Here is a 17,783-nt window from a genome sequence, read left to right on the forward strand (position 1 = left end):
CATCTTACGTTTAAATGAAAATTTAAACTACATATTTTAAATCTGTGTGATTAAAATATTTTATTAAGTAAATTTAATAAAATTTATTGATATTAAGTAAATTTAATACAATTTATTAATATTAAGTAAATTTAATACAATTTATTAATATTTTATTAAAATATTTTATCTATGTAAAACAAAAGGAAGTGAGAGTCTTCAACCAGATACAGGATCTAAGATCATCAAATAAAAGCTGCTGGCTTTGCAGAAAACAATTACAGTATAAAGTACCAAATACTAACTAGCAAAGTGAGTTAATATAAAACATTTATCAGGGTAGATAAACAAGTCAGATTCCAATTCCAATACCATCTCTAAGCTCATTTACAAAATGAGGTGGTAGCACAAGATGTCTTCCAATGTCTCTTTCAGTTTTAAAATTATTTTCACATCAGGCAAATGAATGCTTTCAAAGCAAATTAAAATACATGCAGAAAAAAACATAAATCTATCAACATGCATATGCCTGGATTTCCCACTAAACCAAATGGACATCAAATTATTGAACTGGGCAGAGAAAAATTAACTATCCATCAAACATATTTCCTTGTCTTTGGCACAGAGACCATATTTCCCATTCTTCCTTGAAGTTAGGTGTGGACATGTAACTGGCCAATAAAATGTGGGCAGTAGTGATGGATGCCATTTCAAGAGCTGGCCCATAAAAACCTCAGGCATGACTCCGTACTTATCCTTTCCACAACCTGCCAGCTGTATGTTGATATCCTGGCTCATCTTGGAAACCACAAACTGGTAATGTCAGAGCCCCAAGATCCTGGGTCTATGAATGACTAAGTAGGCAGAGCACACTCAAACCACCACTGCAAAGCCTGGACTTCAAATGAGAAAGAAATGATTCCTATTTTGTTAAGCCACCAAAATATCATAAGTTTATTCATTTGTTTCCTGTGAATGAATGGGAAGCTTCATTCCCATTAGTTGCGGTAAAGCACCTGAACTAACATCTCTGCATACAAAATCTTACAAAAAGAAAAATTCAATGTTTAGCTATATCTTTTTCCCTTCACTAAATTCTTCCATTATTTATTCCAAAGGCTTGCAGATCTTTATGCCTTCATGTTCTCTTTTTCACTAAGCTGTCTCAACTGTGCTAATATACTGAAATGATATCAAATTTTTCTGTACTGATATGAGCTTTATAATGTCTGTAAAGATTAATATTGATCCTATTTTTGTATTATATTTAAGCAACAGCCCCTGGAAACATGTTTCCTTTTGGAAGCAACAAAAAACAGTCAAACAAAAATCTGCAAAAGCAAATCATTAGATAAAAGATTTGGCTGAACAACAAGAAAAAGCCCTTTTAAAATACTTTTGCTCTTCATTCTGTCAACATTTATCAAATAGCTATTAAGTGTCTAGGATACACCAGTTAACAATAACAAAAAACTTTGTGTAGAGACTTAACAGAGACCACATTCTAGTAGAGGAAGAGAAACAATAAAGAAACATAATAAATAAGCAGATTAAATATTATGTCAAAGTTGCTAAGTGCTATGGAGGAAAAAAGAGCAACACAAGAGTTATAATGTGTCCTGGATTATTTAAGAAAAACCTTCATATTTGGGCGAAGAGAAATTTAAGCAATATAAAGCCTTTAGTTGGGGTAAGGTTCTAAAGTTCAACAGGTAAATTAAATCCACACAATAAGCAAGCAGCGGTACCACTTACTAGCTTATAACCTTGAACAAGTTGCCTAACTCTTGTAAGTCTCCATTTCCCCACTTATGAAGTGGTAAAAATATTTATGTCTCAGGGATACTGCAAAGGTCACATAAATATGTAATATATAAAGAACAACAGTTTTAAAAAATATCTGTAGCTGGCCCAAAACACTCACTCAACCCATCATTCACATTCTCGGATAAGAGAATTAAATATTAGTTAGTGTCTGAACTTAAGTTTTCTGCACTAGGATGTCTCAAAATTAAATGACAATTTTCAATATTATCACAATGATATAAATTAAAACAAAAAAATATTTTTTTCTTTGAGATGGAGGGCATTTCCCCCAACTGTTAATTTTTCAACAAGAGGAAAAAAAAAAAAAAAAAAAAAACTAAAAATATGATAGGGCACCAAAAAGTTTTAAGTGATTTATTTCAAGTAACTAATTATTTGTCATTTGTTTAACAATCCCTTGGGACAATCTGTAATGTACCCTGATAAGAAATGTGTAGAAAACAGACCTAACTTTTTGTTGTTGTTCAATTATTAGTAGGATACTCAATGTTTGAGCTAACAAGTATCCCTTAGGGAAATGCTCTGCGTGCCATTAGCACTATTCTTAATGAGGAAAAGCACGGAACTCCTTTAGTTCAATGCCAGAATTGTTTTATCTTCAAGTCAAAAGAACAACTATTTGGAGTAACACCAAAACAAGCATTTAACAATTACAAGCAGCAAGCTATTCATAAGCATCACATTGTTACTGCTACTCTAATTATAAATAAACTTATTTTATCAAGTAAAATATCTATGAGCAAATTTTTAAGTCCCGGACGCTTCTCTTCACTGTTTTATTCCTTAACTTTAAGGAAATAAATCTTTACTGCATCAATTTAAAGAACCTCATTTTATTTTAAAAGACTTCCTAAAGAAAAGTGAGATACAAAGAATCCTCAAATATTTAATTCATGAGTAATCTCAAAACGTAAATATCTAAACAAAGGTCTTAAATGGAATATGTACTTAAGTCACTCAGTCGTGTCTGAGTCCTTCTGACCCCATGAACTGTAGCCCACCAGACTCCTCTATCCATGGGATTCTCCAAGAAAGAATACTGGAGTAAGCTGCCATGCCCTCCTCCAGGGGATCTTCTCAACCCAGGGACTGAACTCAGGTCTCCCACATTGTGGGCAGCCACTAGGGAACCCCTAAATGAAATACAGTGCGTATAAGCACTAATCCTCATAAAATTCATAATCCTATGACTATGATTTAATAATTCATAATCCTCAGTGATAGTGAAGTGGGAATATCTGAAGAAAGATTCCTTCCATCTCACTAATGCCCTAACTAAACTTTTTCCAAGAGTTCGTGCTTCCTTCCTGATTTAAGAAACACTCTACTGATTCAATGAAATGTCCCCTTTGCCTTTTTTCCCCATTCCTCGGTTTTGTTCTAAAAGCCAAGCATGACTTCTTAAGTAACATTCTGTGTGTCACTATCCATATGGTCCTCGCTCTTATTTAAAGCCTTTCCTTATACTTTACTCATTGATCAAAGAAGGACCTACAACATAACCTACTGGGCCAAATGAAGCAAATCAACATCTCTAGACTAATTATGCCTCTTTCTGAACTTCACATAAATGGAATTATACAGTTACATATGCTTTAGTGTCTGCTTATTTTGTCCAACAGAATGAGAAATTCGTATTTGATGCTGCACACCTTTAACCTTTTCTAATGCTACATAGTACTACATTGGACAACTACACCACAATGTACCTACCCATTGACCTGCTGATCTTTTACTTTTAGGATAGTATGATTATCGCTGTTCTGAGGTCTCCTGCACATGTTTTTTGGTGATATAATCCTCACTCTTCTCGGGTACATACCCACAAGTTATCACATGGTAGATGCAGGGTTTTGGCTAGATGCTGCCAAACTGTTTTTTTTAATGGCATGGTCAGTATTTACAATTTAGTTATGCTGGTGACCGAATGGTATCTCATTTGGTTTCACTCTCCACTACTCTAGGGAATAATGATGCTGAGCACTTTTTCATGAATATTCACAGTCATCTGAATATTCTCATTCTGAGGCCCCTATTCAACTTTTTTTGTCCATTTTTAAAATTGACTTCTCATTGATTTGTAGGAATTCTCCACATATTCCATATGAGTTCTCTACCTGAAGTATATATTTAAACATCATCTCTCAGACTTCAATTTGCCTTTCTGCTTCCTTAATGATGTCTTTTGATAAAGACAATTTCTTAATTTTAACAAAATGCAATTGATCCAATTTTCCTTTAATAGTTAATACTTTCTTCTATCATTTAAAAAATAAATCTTCCCTACTACAAGGTCATAAGGACATTCTCACATGTTTCCTTCCAGAGGCTTGTCTAACTTTCACTCCGCCTTTCTCCCTATCACTACCTCTGATCTCTCCCAGTCCTCCCAAATTTGTCATATGCAAGGCTGTGCGGCCTGACGACATAAACGGAAGTCATAAAGCCTTTTTAATTATGTGCGCTATTCATTTAAAAATCAAATAAATCCCTGATAGTAAATAATAAATTATGAGGATGGAAATGTACCTCCTTTCAGAAGATACCATGACTCTTCATAAAACTATTCTATCACTTTAGCTTATAATAACGTATCTTCAACTTTAACTGATATATGCAGGCCCTTTCTCTTACTAATTATTAAGACATTTCAACAACCACAAGTTGACATTTCTGAAAAACAAGTGCTGAAACGATATTCAGATGAAAACTGAACATATATTGAAGAGATACCAAATGAACTCATTTCTTACTGAACTGACCTGAGCTCAATGAAATCAGCTCTTTGACAGAAAGCAACTCCCACTTACTTCTATAAATATGAATCAAACTTTGACTTTGTCTTTCTGCAAATTTTAGAGTATGCCTGAATTATACAGTTCTCTCTCCTATCAGTGAACTCACAACAAGAAAAGAATGAAGCGGATCAGATCAAGTACTTTAAACGTTTGTGCAACTGATTTATAAATGGTGATAATCACCAAGATCCAATACTCCATGAAACTTTTTAAATGAATATATAAAACCCAGTACTATCCTAGAATTCCCAGTACGGAGTCGCACTATGAGATGTTCTGGTCCATCTGGCTAGGTGATACATCCTCCTTTTATGAACCTACTGTGACTGAAACTTAAGAGACACAAGTGAAATATATACTCAGTGGGGAATGAGATACACCCTGTCTGAATACACTCTACTCATTCAAGAATAAAGTTTCTCTATTAAGAGTGTCTCCTCAATTACTTTATCAAAATCTATCAATAATTATCACTACACAGGAAAATAAAGCCAAGTAAGAAATTATCTTTATATTACTACTCGGAAGTCCCAATTTTTTAAAGCCAATAGTATTTCACCAAGTGTTAACTGTAATTCATGCAATGCATACATAAATCGTTTAACACACTATTTTCTTTTAAACATCACCACTGAAGTACACCTGGACTCACCTGTAGTGATGGCTCTGTGGAACTGATGCATGTCTTCTACCGAGAGCTCTTGGGCTACCTGCAGTATCTTTTGTCTGACACCATCCAATTTAACTTCTGATTCAGTCAATATTTCTTCCATATCAGGAGCACTACAATCCAGATATTGGGAACTTTTAAAATATCAGCCAGATGTTTTGATAGTGAAAAACTGAAATAAAATACATATCAACTAATGCACAGCTAAATAAATATCCTATGTATCTTGAAACTTCTAACTCAAAAGTACAACTATAATTTATTAAAAATAGGTAAAAAAATGGAAAATGCTTTAACGTAATATTCAGTGTAAAGAAGAAGCTGTATTTATAACATAACTACAAGAGAAATTATGTTCATAAAAATATGATATATGGATAAAGAAGTTGTGGTACATATATACAGTGGAATATTACTTAGCCATAAAAAGGAATGAAATTAGGTTGTTTGCAGTGATGTGGATGGAACTAGAGTCTGTCATACAGAGTGAAGTAAATCAGAAAGAGAAAAATAAATATTGTATATTAATGCATATATATGGAATCTAGAAAAGTGGTACTGATGAACCTATCTACCGGGCAAGAATAGAGATGTAGATGTAGAGAACAGACTGTGGACACTGCAGGGGAAGGAGACGGTGGGACAAACTGAGAGAGTAGCATTAACATATATACACTCAGTTCAGATCAGTCGCTCAGTCGTGTCCAACTCTTTGCGACCACACAGACTACAGCATGCCAGGCTTCCCTGTCCATCACCAACTCCCGGAGCTTGCTGAAACTCATGCCCATTAAGTTGGTAACCATCTCATCCTCTGTCATCCCGTTCTCCTGCCTTCACTCTTTCCCAGCATCACAGTCTTTTCCAATGAGTCAGTTCTTCGCATCAAGTGGCCAAACTACTGGAGCTTCAGCTTCAGCACCACTCCTTCCAATGAGTGCTCAGGACTGGTCTCCTTCCATGTGTAAAAGAGATAACTAACAGGAAGCTGCTATATAGCACAGAGAGCTCAGCTTGGTGCTCTGAGATGACCTAGCCAGGTGGGATGGGGTTGGGTGGGAGTGAGGCTCAAGAGTGAGGGGATATATGTAAACTCACAGCGGATCCACGCTATTGTACAGCGGAAACTAACACAACATCGTGAAGCAGTTATCCTCGACAACAACAAGACATCTAGAGAGGTCTACTTTTAGTCAGATGGAGTAACATGAACAGGATTTGTCATCCCACCATAAACAACTAAAGAGAAACAAACATATAAGAAATAAATAAAAAGGTTTTCAGACACTGTGAAACAAGCAGCATAGGACAGTATGAGAGTGAAAAAAAGGACATGTGCCCCATGACCGTTCCATCTGACTGCCTGAAGAGTTTCCAAGTGACAGTGTAGGCATGAGAAACTTAGGTGGCCCCTAGGAGTCTCCTGCAGTAGAGGTGGAGGAGATGGGCGTTCACAGTGGTCAAGACGGCTAACACTTGCAAGGCAAAGAAACAAAGGAGAAAATACATACAGAGAGTTTCAGAGATCTACAGAGGGGACTACTCATGTCTTCAGTTGAATTTTGATTAGTGCGAACTTGTGTGGCTGAAAAAAGGCCCACTCTAAGTGAACACACAAAATAATCTCAAGAGCCCACACAAGACCAGAAATAGTTGATTCCTCACTGGCACATCGACACTACAAAACATGTTAAAGGAAGTTCTTTAGGCAAAAGAAAAATGATGCCAGATGAAAACATGATTCTATTAATAAAGGAAAGAGGGATACCAGAAATGGTAAATATATGGGAAAAGATAACTTTAATTTAAAAAATCATATTGTTTAAAAACAATAATGTATTATGGGGATTAGTACCTTTATTTAAAGAATATTATTTTTAAATTTTAAGTAAAAATAATAATCCCCCAAATAATTATTATTTTTACTTAAACAATATGACTTTTTAATTAAAAATTTATCTTTTTCCATATATTTACCATTTCTGGTTTATTATGGGGATTATAGGCTAAGCCTGTATCTTCCCTGGTGGCTCAGAGGTTAAAGCATCTGCCGCCAATGCGGGAAAGCCGGGTTCAATCCCTGGGTCAGGAATATTCCCTGGAGAAGGGAATGGTAACCCACTCTAGTATTCTTGCCTGGAGAATCTCATGGATGGAGAAGCCTGGTAGGCTACAGTCCACGGGGTTGCAAAGAATCGGACACGACTGAGCAGCTTAACTTACTTATAGGCTAAGCCAGGTGGCACTGTAGTAATGAATCTGCCTGCCAATGCAGGAGTGTAGGTTCCACCCCTGAGTTGGGAAAATCCCTCTGAGTAGGAAATGGCAACCTGCTCCAGTACTCTTGCTTGGAAAATTCCATGCACAGAGGAGCCTGGAGGGCTACAGTCCATAGAGCCACAAAGAGTCAGACATGATTGAATATACACCCATAGGGATTATAAATAAGATAGACGCAGCATGTATTTCAGAAGTAGTACAAAGGCCAGCCAAGCTTGTAAAAGTGAAATGGAAAAAAAAGAATAGAATTATAGGGTTCCTATATTATAGGCAAAGTGATATGCAAGCCGTCCTTACTCTGCACAGTATCATGTTAACTGAAATCTGTGCATATCAACACTGTGACCTCAATTTACAAAGTAACTATTATCACAGAACCATGCAAAGACAGACAAGATTCTGAAATGCACAAGTTTCAGTTAACATGGTATTGTACAAAGTAAGGACAGCAGGCTGTGACAAGTCATATATTACAAACCATAAAACAACCACTACAAAAACAAAAAAAAAGTACAGCTAATAAGCCAACAAATAAGATAAAAAATGGAATTATAAAAAATACTCAATCCAAAATAAGGCCAGAAAAAAATGAAAATGGATCACAGGTTGAATTCCAACCATGTCAATAATCACATTAAATGTAAATGGTCTAAACAACTATGTAAAAGGCAGAGATTAGATAAAATTGATAAATGGATTAAAAACCAAAAAAGATAAGAAAGCCTTTTTAAATATATACAGTGTTAAAGTGTTAGCCACTCAATCATGCCTGATTCTGTGACCCCACGGGACTGTAGCCACAAGGCTCTTCTGTCCATGGCATTCTCCAGACAAGACTACTGGAGTGCGTTGCCATTCCCTTCTCCAAGGGACCTTCTTGACCTTGGGATTGAACCTGGTCTCCAGCATTGCAGGCAGATTCTTTACTGTCTGAGTCACCAGGGAAGTCCAGACATAAATAGACTAAAAATAAAAGGATGAATAAAGATATACCCTGTTAACACTAATCAAAAGAATATGAGAGTAGTTATCAATATAATAATAAAACAGATTTCAAAACAAAGAATATTTCCAGGGATATAATCATGATAATAATGGGTCAATTCATCAAGTCAACAGAACAATCCTAAATGTCATTTAATACATCAAATGAAAGAACTTAAATACATTAAGCAAAAGCTGATAGAACTGCAAAAAGAAATAGACAAATTCACAATTATAGTCAAGAGATTTCAACATCTCTCAATAATTGACAGAACAAGTATATATTAATAAAAATCAGAAATGTCATAGATGATTGAACAATATCATCAACCAACTTGACTTAGCTGACACGATAGAACACCACACCCAACAGCAGCAGAGTACATATACTTTTCAAGTGTACAAGGTTCAGAGAGACCATATTCTGGGTCAAAACCAAGTTTCAGTAAATTTAAAAGCATTCAAATCATAAAAAACATGTTTGGAAAATTCCCAAGTATTTGGAAACAAAACAACATCTAAAAAACCCAAGATGAAATCAAAGATGAAAATGAAAATTAGAGAGTATTTTGAACTGAATGAAAATGAAAAACAAAATATCAAAATTTCTGGAATGTGGCTAAAATGTACTTAGAGATGTAAAAGGAAAACGGATAGCACTGTATTAGGAAAGAAGAAATGATCTCAGTTTCTTCTTTGATCCCAGCTTCCACCTTAAGAAATTCTTCAGAAAAGGAACAAATGAATCCAAAGTAAACAGAAAGAAGGAAATAGCAGAAATCAGTATGTCAGAAAACCATACAGAATATCAATGGAATCAACAGTAGTCCTTTAAGATCAATAAAATTGATAAACCTCTAGCCAGACAGATCAAGAAAAAGAGAAGATACGAATTACCAATTTCAGGAATGAGAGAGAGAATATTACAACAGATTCTATAGAAATAAAAGAAAATTACGAAACAAAATGGAAAAATTTTTTAAAAGATCAAACTACCAAAGCTCACTGGTAAAGAGATATCTACCCTTACCTATTTATTTTAACCTTTATCTATTAAAGAAAATGAAAGTATAATTAAAATATGAAAAGTGCTCAGTAAGAGTAGTTATCTTTATGTACTCTGATTTCTTTCATGAAGTGTTTTACTTTCTCTAGTTTATAATTTTTCTGAAGTTTACTATTAGTTTACTAATCAAAAAACATTAGGGACAATATGGAAACAATTAGGATAAAAAAAGCATAACATATGAAATCTGCTTACTGATAATGGCTGTCAGTGTATTTCATTCACTGACTTCTTTCGCTCAGTACCTTAACGTCTCTGTCATTTTTAATATTTCTAAAGATTATTATTTTCTAAGTTTACTATAATGAATATTTATTATTTTTTGGTAGACAACCATAAGATGACGTTACACAGTAACATGGTTTTCTCCAAAATATGACATTCTCCTGTTACAGTTTTACTATTTCTTTAAACTGCTGAATATTGATAACTGTTTTAGAACTGAAATTTCTATTGAAAAAGGTGTTCATAATTCACCAGATCAGTGTTGCTTTTTTTCATAATACAAGCTCAAGTGTGTATAAGCTAAGCTACCTGAAAACTGGTTCAAAAAACAAGCAAAAAACTAATTTTAGAACCAAGTATAAAAAAGAAAACGTTAATACTGCCACATTCCACTAATCTACATATGACAAATTGTTTCCACTTAATGGAATAAAAATTAAAGTATTTCAGAGTTACCTTAAAAGCTGTGCATGAATAGAATACTTCAATACTACTTTAATAATAAAAAGCTCAAAAATTACACTTGGACTTGCTTAAATACTTTGTCAGACACACAGTGGGGAGCCAATCCTCACTAGCTTCTGGAGGCATTTGGAATTGGCAATGTAACAAAAATCTCTCTTTGTGAGCTACAGGGTGGATGATTTCTACCTCAATGCAGAACAGAAAAGCAAAGAAAGCTAGTCAAATGAAATACAAAACAAAGATGAGAAAATGGAAATACCCAGCTGCATTCATAAAATATTCTACTTCCCTCCTCTTAATCTAGGCTAGTTTAAGTTCGCTTTTTTTATTTTCAACAAAGAAATCTATCAAATATACAGAGCTCCCTAGAAAAACAGTAAAGTCCTACAGAAACAATGTCACAGAGCTGAAGGTGAGGGAACTTGCAAAGAATTAAGCTTCCCTGGTGGCTTAGACGGTAAAGAATCTGCCTGCAATGCAGGAGACCAGGGTTCAATCCCTGAGTCAGAAAGATCCCCTGGAAGAGGACTCGGCAACCCACTCCAGTATTCTTGACTGGGGAGCCTGGTGGGTTACAGTCCATGGGGTCGCAAAGAGCCAAATAGGACTGAGCAATTAATACTTTCACCTAGAAAAACAGTCAAGTCATAGTGTAAGAATATCACAGAGCTGAAGGTGGAAGAACTTCAGAATTCCCCCAAAGAATTAAAGTCAACACTATCACATGCTGCAAAAATATAAATAAGAAAACAGTAGAAGAGTATATACTAGATTTATCAATATGAGTGAACAAAGGCAATTTCATTTTCACTTTGGTGAGGCAGAAAGCCCAATGTCCAATGAACTGAAAAAGCCCAATGTCCAATGAATGGGAAGATAAGCAGAATGCAGTGTTTACCTAATACTAAAATTTTTGCACATATCATCCAAGAAAAGCTTTAATGTTAATAGGCTCTAATAAATGATTAAAGTTTAAATATGTAAGAAAAGGAGTACATCAAGGCTGTATATTGTCACCCTGCTTATTTAACTTCTATGCAGAGTACATCATGAGAAACGCTGGGCTGGAAGAAACACAAGCTGGAATCAAGATTGCCGGGAGAAATATCAATCACCTCAGATATGCAGATGACACCATCCTTATGGCAGAAAGTGAAGAGGAACTAAAAAGCCTCTTGATGAAAGTGAAAGAGGAGAGTGAAAAAGTTGGCTTAAAGCTCAACATTCAGAAAACTATGAACATGCCATCTGGTCCCATCACTTCATGTCAAATACATGGGGAAACAGTGGAAACAGTGTCAGACTTTATTTTGGGGGGCTCCAAAATCACTGCAGATGGTGACTGCAGCCAGGAAATTAAAAGACGCTTACTCCTTGGAAGGAAAGTTATGACCAACCTAGATAGCATATTGAAAAGCAGAGACATTACTTTGCCGACTAAGGTCCGTCTAGTCAAGGCTATGGTTTTTCCAGTAGTCATGTATGGATGTGAGAGTTGGACTGTGAAGAAGGCTGAGCACCGAAGAATTGATGCTTTTGAACTGTGGTGTTGGAGAAGAGTCTTGAGAGTCCCTTGGACTGCAAGGAGATCCAACCAGTCCATTCTGAAGGAGATCAACCCTGGGATTTCTTTGGAAGGAATGATGCTAAAGCTGAAACTCCAGTACTTTGGCCACCTCATGCGAAGAGTTGACTCATTGGAAAAAGAGTCTGATGCTGGGAAGGATTGGGGGCAGGAGAAGAAGGGGACAACAGAGGATGAGATGGCTGGATGGCATCACTGACTTGATGGACGTGAGTCTGAGTGACCTCCGGGAGCTGGTGATGGACAGGGAGGCCTGGCGTGCTGCTATTCATGGGGTCGCAAAGAGTCGGACATGATTGAGCGACTGAACTGAACTGATGTTCATAAACAATAGTTCTATCTCTGTGAATGATCTTAACAGGACACAAATCCTTAGCTGTTCTGAAAATAAGAAAATTTCCTATTTTTAGAAAAATGTTTATTGTTAAAATAAAATCTACCTGCTAATAACATCCTCTGGATCCTGGTGTTTTAAAAAAAGTCAGCTAGTTACTGCCCACTGACTTACTGATAAATATAAAATACATACCAACCTGTATCCAACTGTAACAAATGCAAAGATACTTACTTACCTTGTAATTCTATGGAGGAGAAAAATCGTCCTTTTGCTTTCAACAGTTATATCTCGACTCAGTTTCACAAGTCTCTCGTATTTGTCATGTCTTGCATCAAGTTCCTGCTGAAATGCTAAAAACACATTATTATGACCATAAGCATGCTTGTTCTACATTTGAAAGCATAATGAAACAATATTGTCAGTATACAGGAGAAATCGACTTATTTACTTTTAAAATACCTGGAAATCAAAAGCTCTGCTACTAACCAAGATATTCTTTCTTTAAATACAGGTATGCCTTAACTAGATTTTACCACCCAGAGCCTCACAATGAGATGTATATATTGTAACAAATTATCTGTTCTAATAAAGAGATTGTTATCACAAAATTACCACATATAACTACTTATAAAAATTACTTTCAACTACTTCACTAAATTATGTAAAGTTATTTTTAATTACCTTACCATGCACAATGTAAATATCCACAAAAAATAAACCAGAATTTTCAAATTATGCTTTAAACCTTAATAACATCAATTTCCTGAATTCTCAAGCCCTAGGTGTTGAAATACCCATAAAGCACTTACTTACTTAATAACCACTTTATTTTAGAAGAACTGTCATTCCAAAGAACTAGCAAGTTGCCTGGCAGTCCACAGTTATACTTTGAACCTGAATACAAAAGTGTATTCAGAACTTGAATATTAACCAAATTAGCAGCTAACAAAGGCCTAAATACATCCGGTCTTTTATTACTGAGATAATAATTAGGCTAGGATTTTGCCTAATATTTGAAGACAATCAAATGCATTCACATTTTGACTATCTTAATCACCACTGTGAATTAGATACTATGAATAAAGTTAAATAAGTCAGTTTCTATCCTCAAGCTCAGTCCAGTATGAGACAGATGGAAAGAATTGAATGTGATCATGTTATAATAAATATATACAAAAGGCTCAGTAAAGCAGGAATTATGTTTTTCTTGTTCACTATCAACATATGCGAAAACACAGTATTAGCAGTGTTCAGTCACTCAGTCCTGACTCTGAGACCCCATGGACTGCAGCCCCGCAGGATCTTCTGTCCATGGGATTTTACAGGAAAGAACACCTGAGCAGGTTGCCATTTCCCACTCCAGGGAATCTTCCCAACCCAGGGATCAGACCTACGTCTCTTGCATCTCCTGCACAGGCTGGGAGATTCTGTACCACTAGCACCACCTGGGAAGCCCTTGCTAGAACACAGATAGTCAGTAAGTATGTCTTGACTAAATGGATGGATGTTCAATGAAGGCAATGTCTGTCACCAAATTTGCTTGGTAGGAAAATCAGAAAAAGATTAGAAAAGTAGGAAGAAGCTACTTGGAATGGGTCTTTAAAAAAATTACAGAACATCATCCAGGCAATGAAGCATCAAGCTAGTAGCTGCTGCTGCTGCTAAGTCGCTTCAGTCGTGTCCAACTCTGTGTGACCCCATAGACGGCAGCCACCAGGCTCCCCGTCCCTGGGATCCTCCAGGCAAGAACACTGGAGTGGGTTGCCATTTCATTCTCCTGTGCACGAAAGTGAAAAGTGAAAGTGAAGTCACTCTGTGGTATCCGACTCCTAGCGACCCCATGGACTGCAGCCTACCAGGCTCCTCTGTCCATGGGATTTGCCAGGCAAGAGTACTAGAGTCCGGTGCCATTGCCTTCTCCAAGCTAGAAGCTATTCCAGGCCTAAAGAGCAGTATCTCAGCGGGGCAATGGGGCACCAAGGTAGAAGCTATTCCAGGCCTAATGAGCTACGAAGACAAAGGCAGGAAGAAACACAAGACAGCAAAACATGCTTGGAAACAAGCAATGGCGTGCGTGAGCCCGTAACGACAGGGAGCACTTGACCCAGTGCAGCTTCTCCACTGCGCATATAGCTCTATCAATACGCTCTTTCCTCAGTCACAAGCAGTTGTCTTACACCACTGAAGATCACAGTTATGCGCTGTGACAATCTTCGACTATGTCCACAATTTACTTAATATTCCTCCTCTCAAAGTGTGGCACTTAATTCCCTTTCTCTCAAACATGAGGCTGAGTTTTAAACTGCCTCATTTCTAACTAATAAACTATAGCAAAAAGTGACATGTATGATATCCAAGATTAGGACATGAGAGAACTGTGGTCTTCTCCCTCCCTCTATCTGGGGAAGCCAAATCTGTAACACAAGAACACTCAGGTAGTACTATGGAGGGGTCCACATGGGGGCACACAGAGCTGACTGCGAGCAGAAGGCCTAAGTGACTGATAGTTGTGGATCCTCCAACTCAGTTCAAGGTGACTCCAAGTTATCTGAACCAACAGCTAAGCCTGTCTTGGATTCCTGAACTACAGAAACTATAAAGAATAGGATGCTGGGGGAATTCTGTGCTGGTCCAGTGGCTAGGTCTCTGCGATTTCACTGCAGAGGACCATGGATTCAATCCCACGTAGGGAAACTAAGATCTTGCCTGCCACACATTGTGTACAAAAAAAATAGGATGCTGGACAGAAGACAAGAGTTACATGAATTTTGTTTTATACTTTGTTTTGCAAAGAGGAATTTTCCCAAGTTAATATACTGAGAAAAGAGAATCTGGGACTAAATATACCCATATCATTTACATGCATTTGAGTGCCCACTCTCTGCAAAAAGATATAGTGAAAACAAAATACAGCATTTCCCTCCTGGTTCAGTGGTTGAGACTTCACCATTCAATGAAGAGGGTGTGAGGTCGATGCCTGGTCGGGGATCCCACATGCCTCATGGTCAAAAAACCAAAACATAAAATAGAAGCAGTTATTATAACAAATTCAATAAAAACTTTTAAAATGTTCCACATCAAAAAAATCTTAAAAACAAACAAACAAACATAAAAGTCTCCAAAAGCCTAGCGGAGAAAACAAAACCAATACACGTTTAAAATATCCGTACATATACAGCTGACACGTATGCTTGTGTATCAGGGGCACAGTAATTTCCAGTTATGTGGCAGGTCTGATGTTAATTAATGTTTACCTGTGAAACTTAAAAGGGGAAAATAAAGTCAAGACTTTTGTACTCTCAATTTTCACGACAGACCGAGCACCACTGGAAAACCTCCCGGAAAATTCTGAGACTGAAGCATAACATAGTTAAGTGATCCTTTTTACAACCTCTTTCGTTCTCTTCCCTTCACCAGTGTACATGACAGAGAACTTACATTTGAAGGCCAACATCACAGGTGAAGATGAATTAACATCCTTCCCTTCTCTTCTCTGGTTATGTGGGAAATTGTCATGCTTCCTTTTCCTGAACCCTCCTGATCCTTACATAGAGAAGGAAAAAAAGGTTGGACAGGGCTCTCCCAGCGCCAGGACTTGACAACACATAGTAGAGGTAAACCCCTTTCTTCCTTAAAACCAGACCTCCCCTGGGCCGTCATCGCAGAGACTTTCTCAGCGAACGGACAAAAAGCAGCCCTACCTTCCCCCACCACCTCCCAAACCTTAAGCTCACCCAAACCTCCCCACAACGGGTTCCCTGATCTGGAGCAAGGTGGGGAAATTACCGAACTAAGATAAAAATGCCTCGAGGATTAAGGAAAAGAGGTAAATAGGGCCAATGGGGCCGGGGAAATCACCAGGGCCGCCGCCCCCCGAGTCTGCGCGGGGAGAAAGCATCTTTCAAGGGTGGGAAGTGGAAAATGCGACAAAAAAGGCTGGATTAAATAGATAAATCACGCCCAAAGCTTTTGAGGATGCCACCTTCTTTGCTGCTCATGTCGTCCGGCCTACGGCGAGAAGAGAGGAGACTAAGCGCCTCAGCGCGAGCAGGGTACGCGCGGCAGCGGCCGAAGAGCCCTCAGCGGCGCCCCGTACAGCCGGCCGACGTCAGCGCACTAGCCGGAAGCGGGCACCAGCAACCACTCAGGCTTCCCTCTCCGCCTGCGCACACTTCCGGCCGCGTCCTCGCCCCGCCTCCGCTGGCTCTGCCCCGCGCTTGGCCGAGGACCTCGCGCCCGGGCGCTGTTGTCGCAGCTGCCCTCTGTTGTGCCTGAAAACAGAAGCGACCTTACACGCTTTTCCGTATTAGCTGTTCATAAAAAAGACGACCGCATCCCTCTGCGAGTGAGAACAGTGTGAAGGCTGGAGAGCGACGGAAGAGGTATACCTTTTTTCTTTTTCTCAAGGCGCCTGTGGAACACCCTCGCGTGCGCCCCACGCATGGGCCCCTGGCCCCCGCGCGGTGCATAGTGGGGGTTGTAGTTCACCGCTGCAGGCGGCCCTGCGGCGCCGGGGAACCTGCGGGTGAGAAAGGGAGTGTCCACGCGTCTCCTGTGCGATGGTTCTGTTGTCGAGGCTGAACCTTACAGAGATAGAAGTCTTTTCCGTTCCTGGCGGTGACGCCAGCAGCTAAAGTGATGAAAACATGCATATCAATCAGTGCAAGACGTTCCTGGTTATTTCTCCCCTGGGTGTCCCCCTCCCGCCCCTCCGTCTCCCCCTTTCCCTCCCTCTTCTTGTGTCCTCCGTTGTGCTCCTCTCCGGAATGCCTGCTTTCGCGGTGGTCTCCGTTGCTGAGTGACTGTGTGACCTTAAGGAAGTATTTCATCTCTAGCTCAATTTCTTTATCTGAGAAATAGGGTTAAATTTGGACCCCCTTCGTAGGATTATTTGACCATTAAATGTGTTACCACTAAGAAGCGCAGAAGAGTTTTTCACATAGTAAAGTCTAAGTTAAAGATTAGCTTTGATATCCTTCTCCCACCGTCGCTTTCCAAAAGGAACATGCGCTACAGCATCCTCTGGGGTAGAACTCAGGCTGAGGCTGGACGGCCTGGGGCTGGCTGGGAAAACACAAGTACTGTATTTTAGTACGTTTTCCCTAAATAACCTCTTTATTGTAGGCACTTTATATACACAGTCTTTCCTCCTTGTTTACTTAGTAACAAAGGAACAGTGATTGAAATGAAATAGCTTGGCAGTGATTTCAAGCGCCTGACAGACCTGTGTCATAGGAAGGTTTTCTATTCTAGCTAATCTCGGGGGTCTCTTCAGCTCTGCAGCAAGACGCTTGGGAAACACCACCCATTTCGTCTCTGCAGCTTTGAACACATGTATCAATTAGCCAGATTCCTTGTGGATAAAGTAGGCTCCTGAAGACCTGGACTGAACTGCTTTGCTTATGTACTGAACAGCTTTGCTGATGATGTTGGTCGTAAAATTCCGAGTTTGTGTGAAGTCTGATCCTACTGACCCTTATCTACCAGTGGTCTTCCACTTGACCATGACAAAAAAAAGAGAGAGAGAGAACTTTCATATAATTGTAATCATTTTAACGTGACTCCTT

General features: G+C 38.3%; 1 protein-coding gene across 3 annotated transcripts in view; it reads right to left on the minus strand.

The window, feature by feature from the left end:
- Positions 1 to 16,380, minus strand: part of TSNAX (translin associated factor X) — a 35,696-nt gene extending 19,316 nt beyond the window's left edge. For 2 of the 3 annotated variants that reach the window (XR_005721409.1, XM_040242747.1), the window contains exons 1-4: positions 16,199 to 16,334; positions 15,655 to 15,759; positions 12,452 to 12,566; positions 5,257 to 5,387 (exon numbers count right to left, since the gene is read on the minus strand). Coding sequence is in view for 2 of the 3 variants with exons in the window: in XM_040242747.1 (XP_040098681.1) it covers positions 5,257 to 5,387; positions 12,452 to 12,566; positions 15,655 to 15,759; positions 16,199 to 16,214 (367 nt within the window). In the remaining variant the exon portion in view is untranslated. Of the gene's footprint in view, positions 1 to 5,256; positions 5,388 to 12,451; positions 12,567 to 15,654; positions 15,760 to 16,198 lie in introns of all 3 variants that reach the window. The other variant, XM_040242746.1, reaches the window with a different exon arrangement.
- Between the last annotated feature and the right edge of the window lie 1,403 nt (positions 16,381 to 17,783).

Source organism: Oryx dammah, unplaced genomic scaffold, assembly GCF_014754425.2.
Source record: "Oryx dammah isolate SB20612 unplaced genomic scaffold, SCBI_Odam_1.1 HiC_scaffold_6, whole genome shotgun sequence".
In the NCBI taxonomy this organism is placed as follows: domain Eukaryota; kingdom Metazoa; phylum Chordata; class Mammalia; order Artiodactyla; family Bovidae; genus Oryx; species Oryx dammah.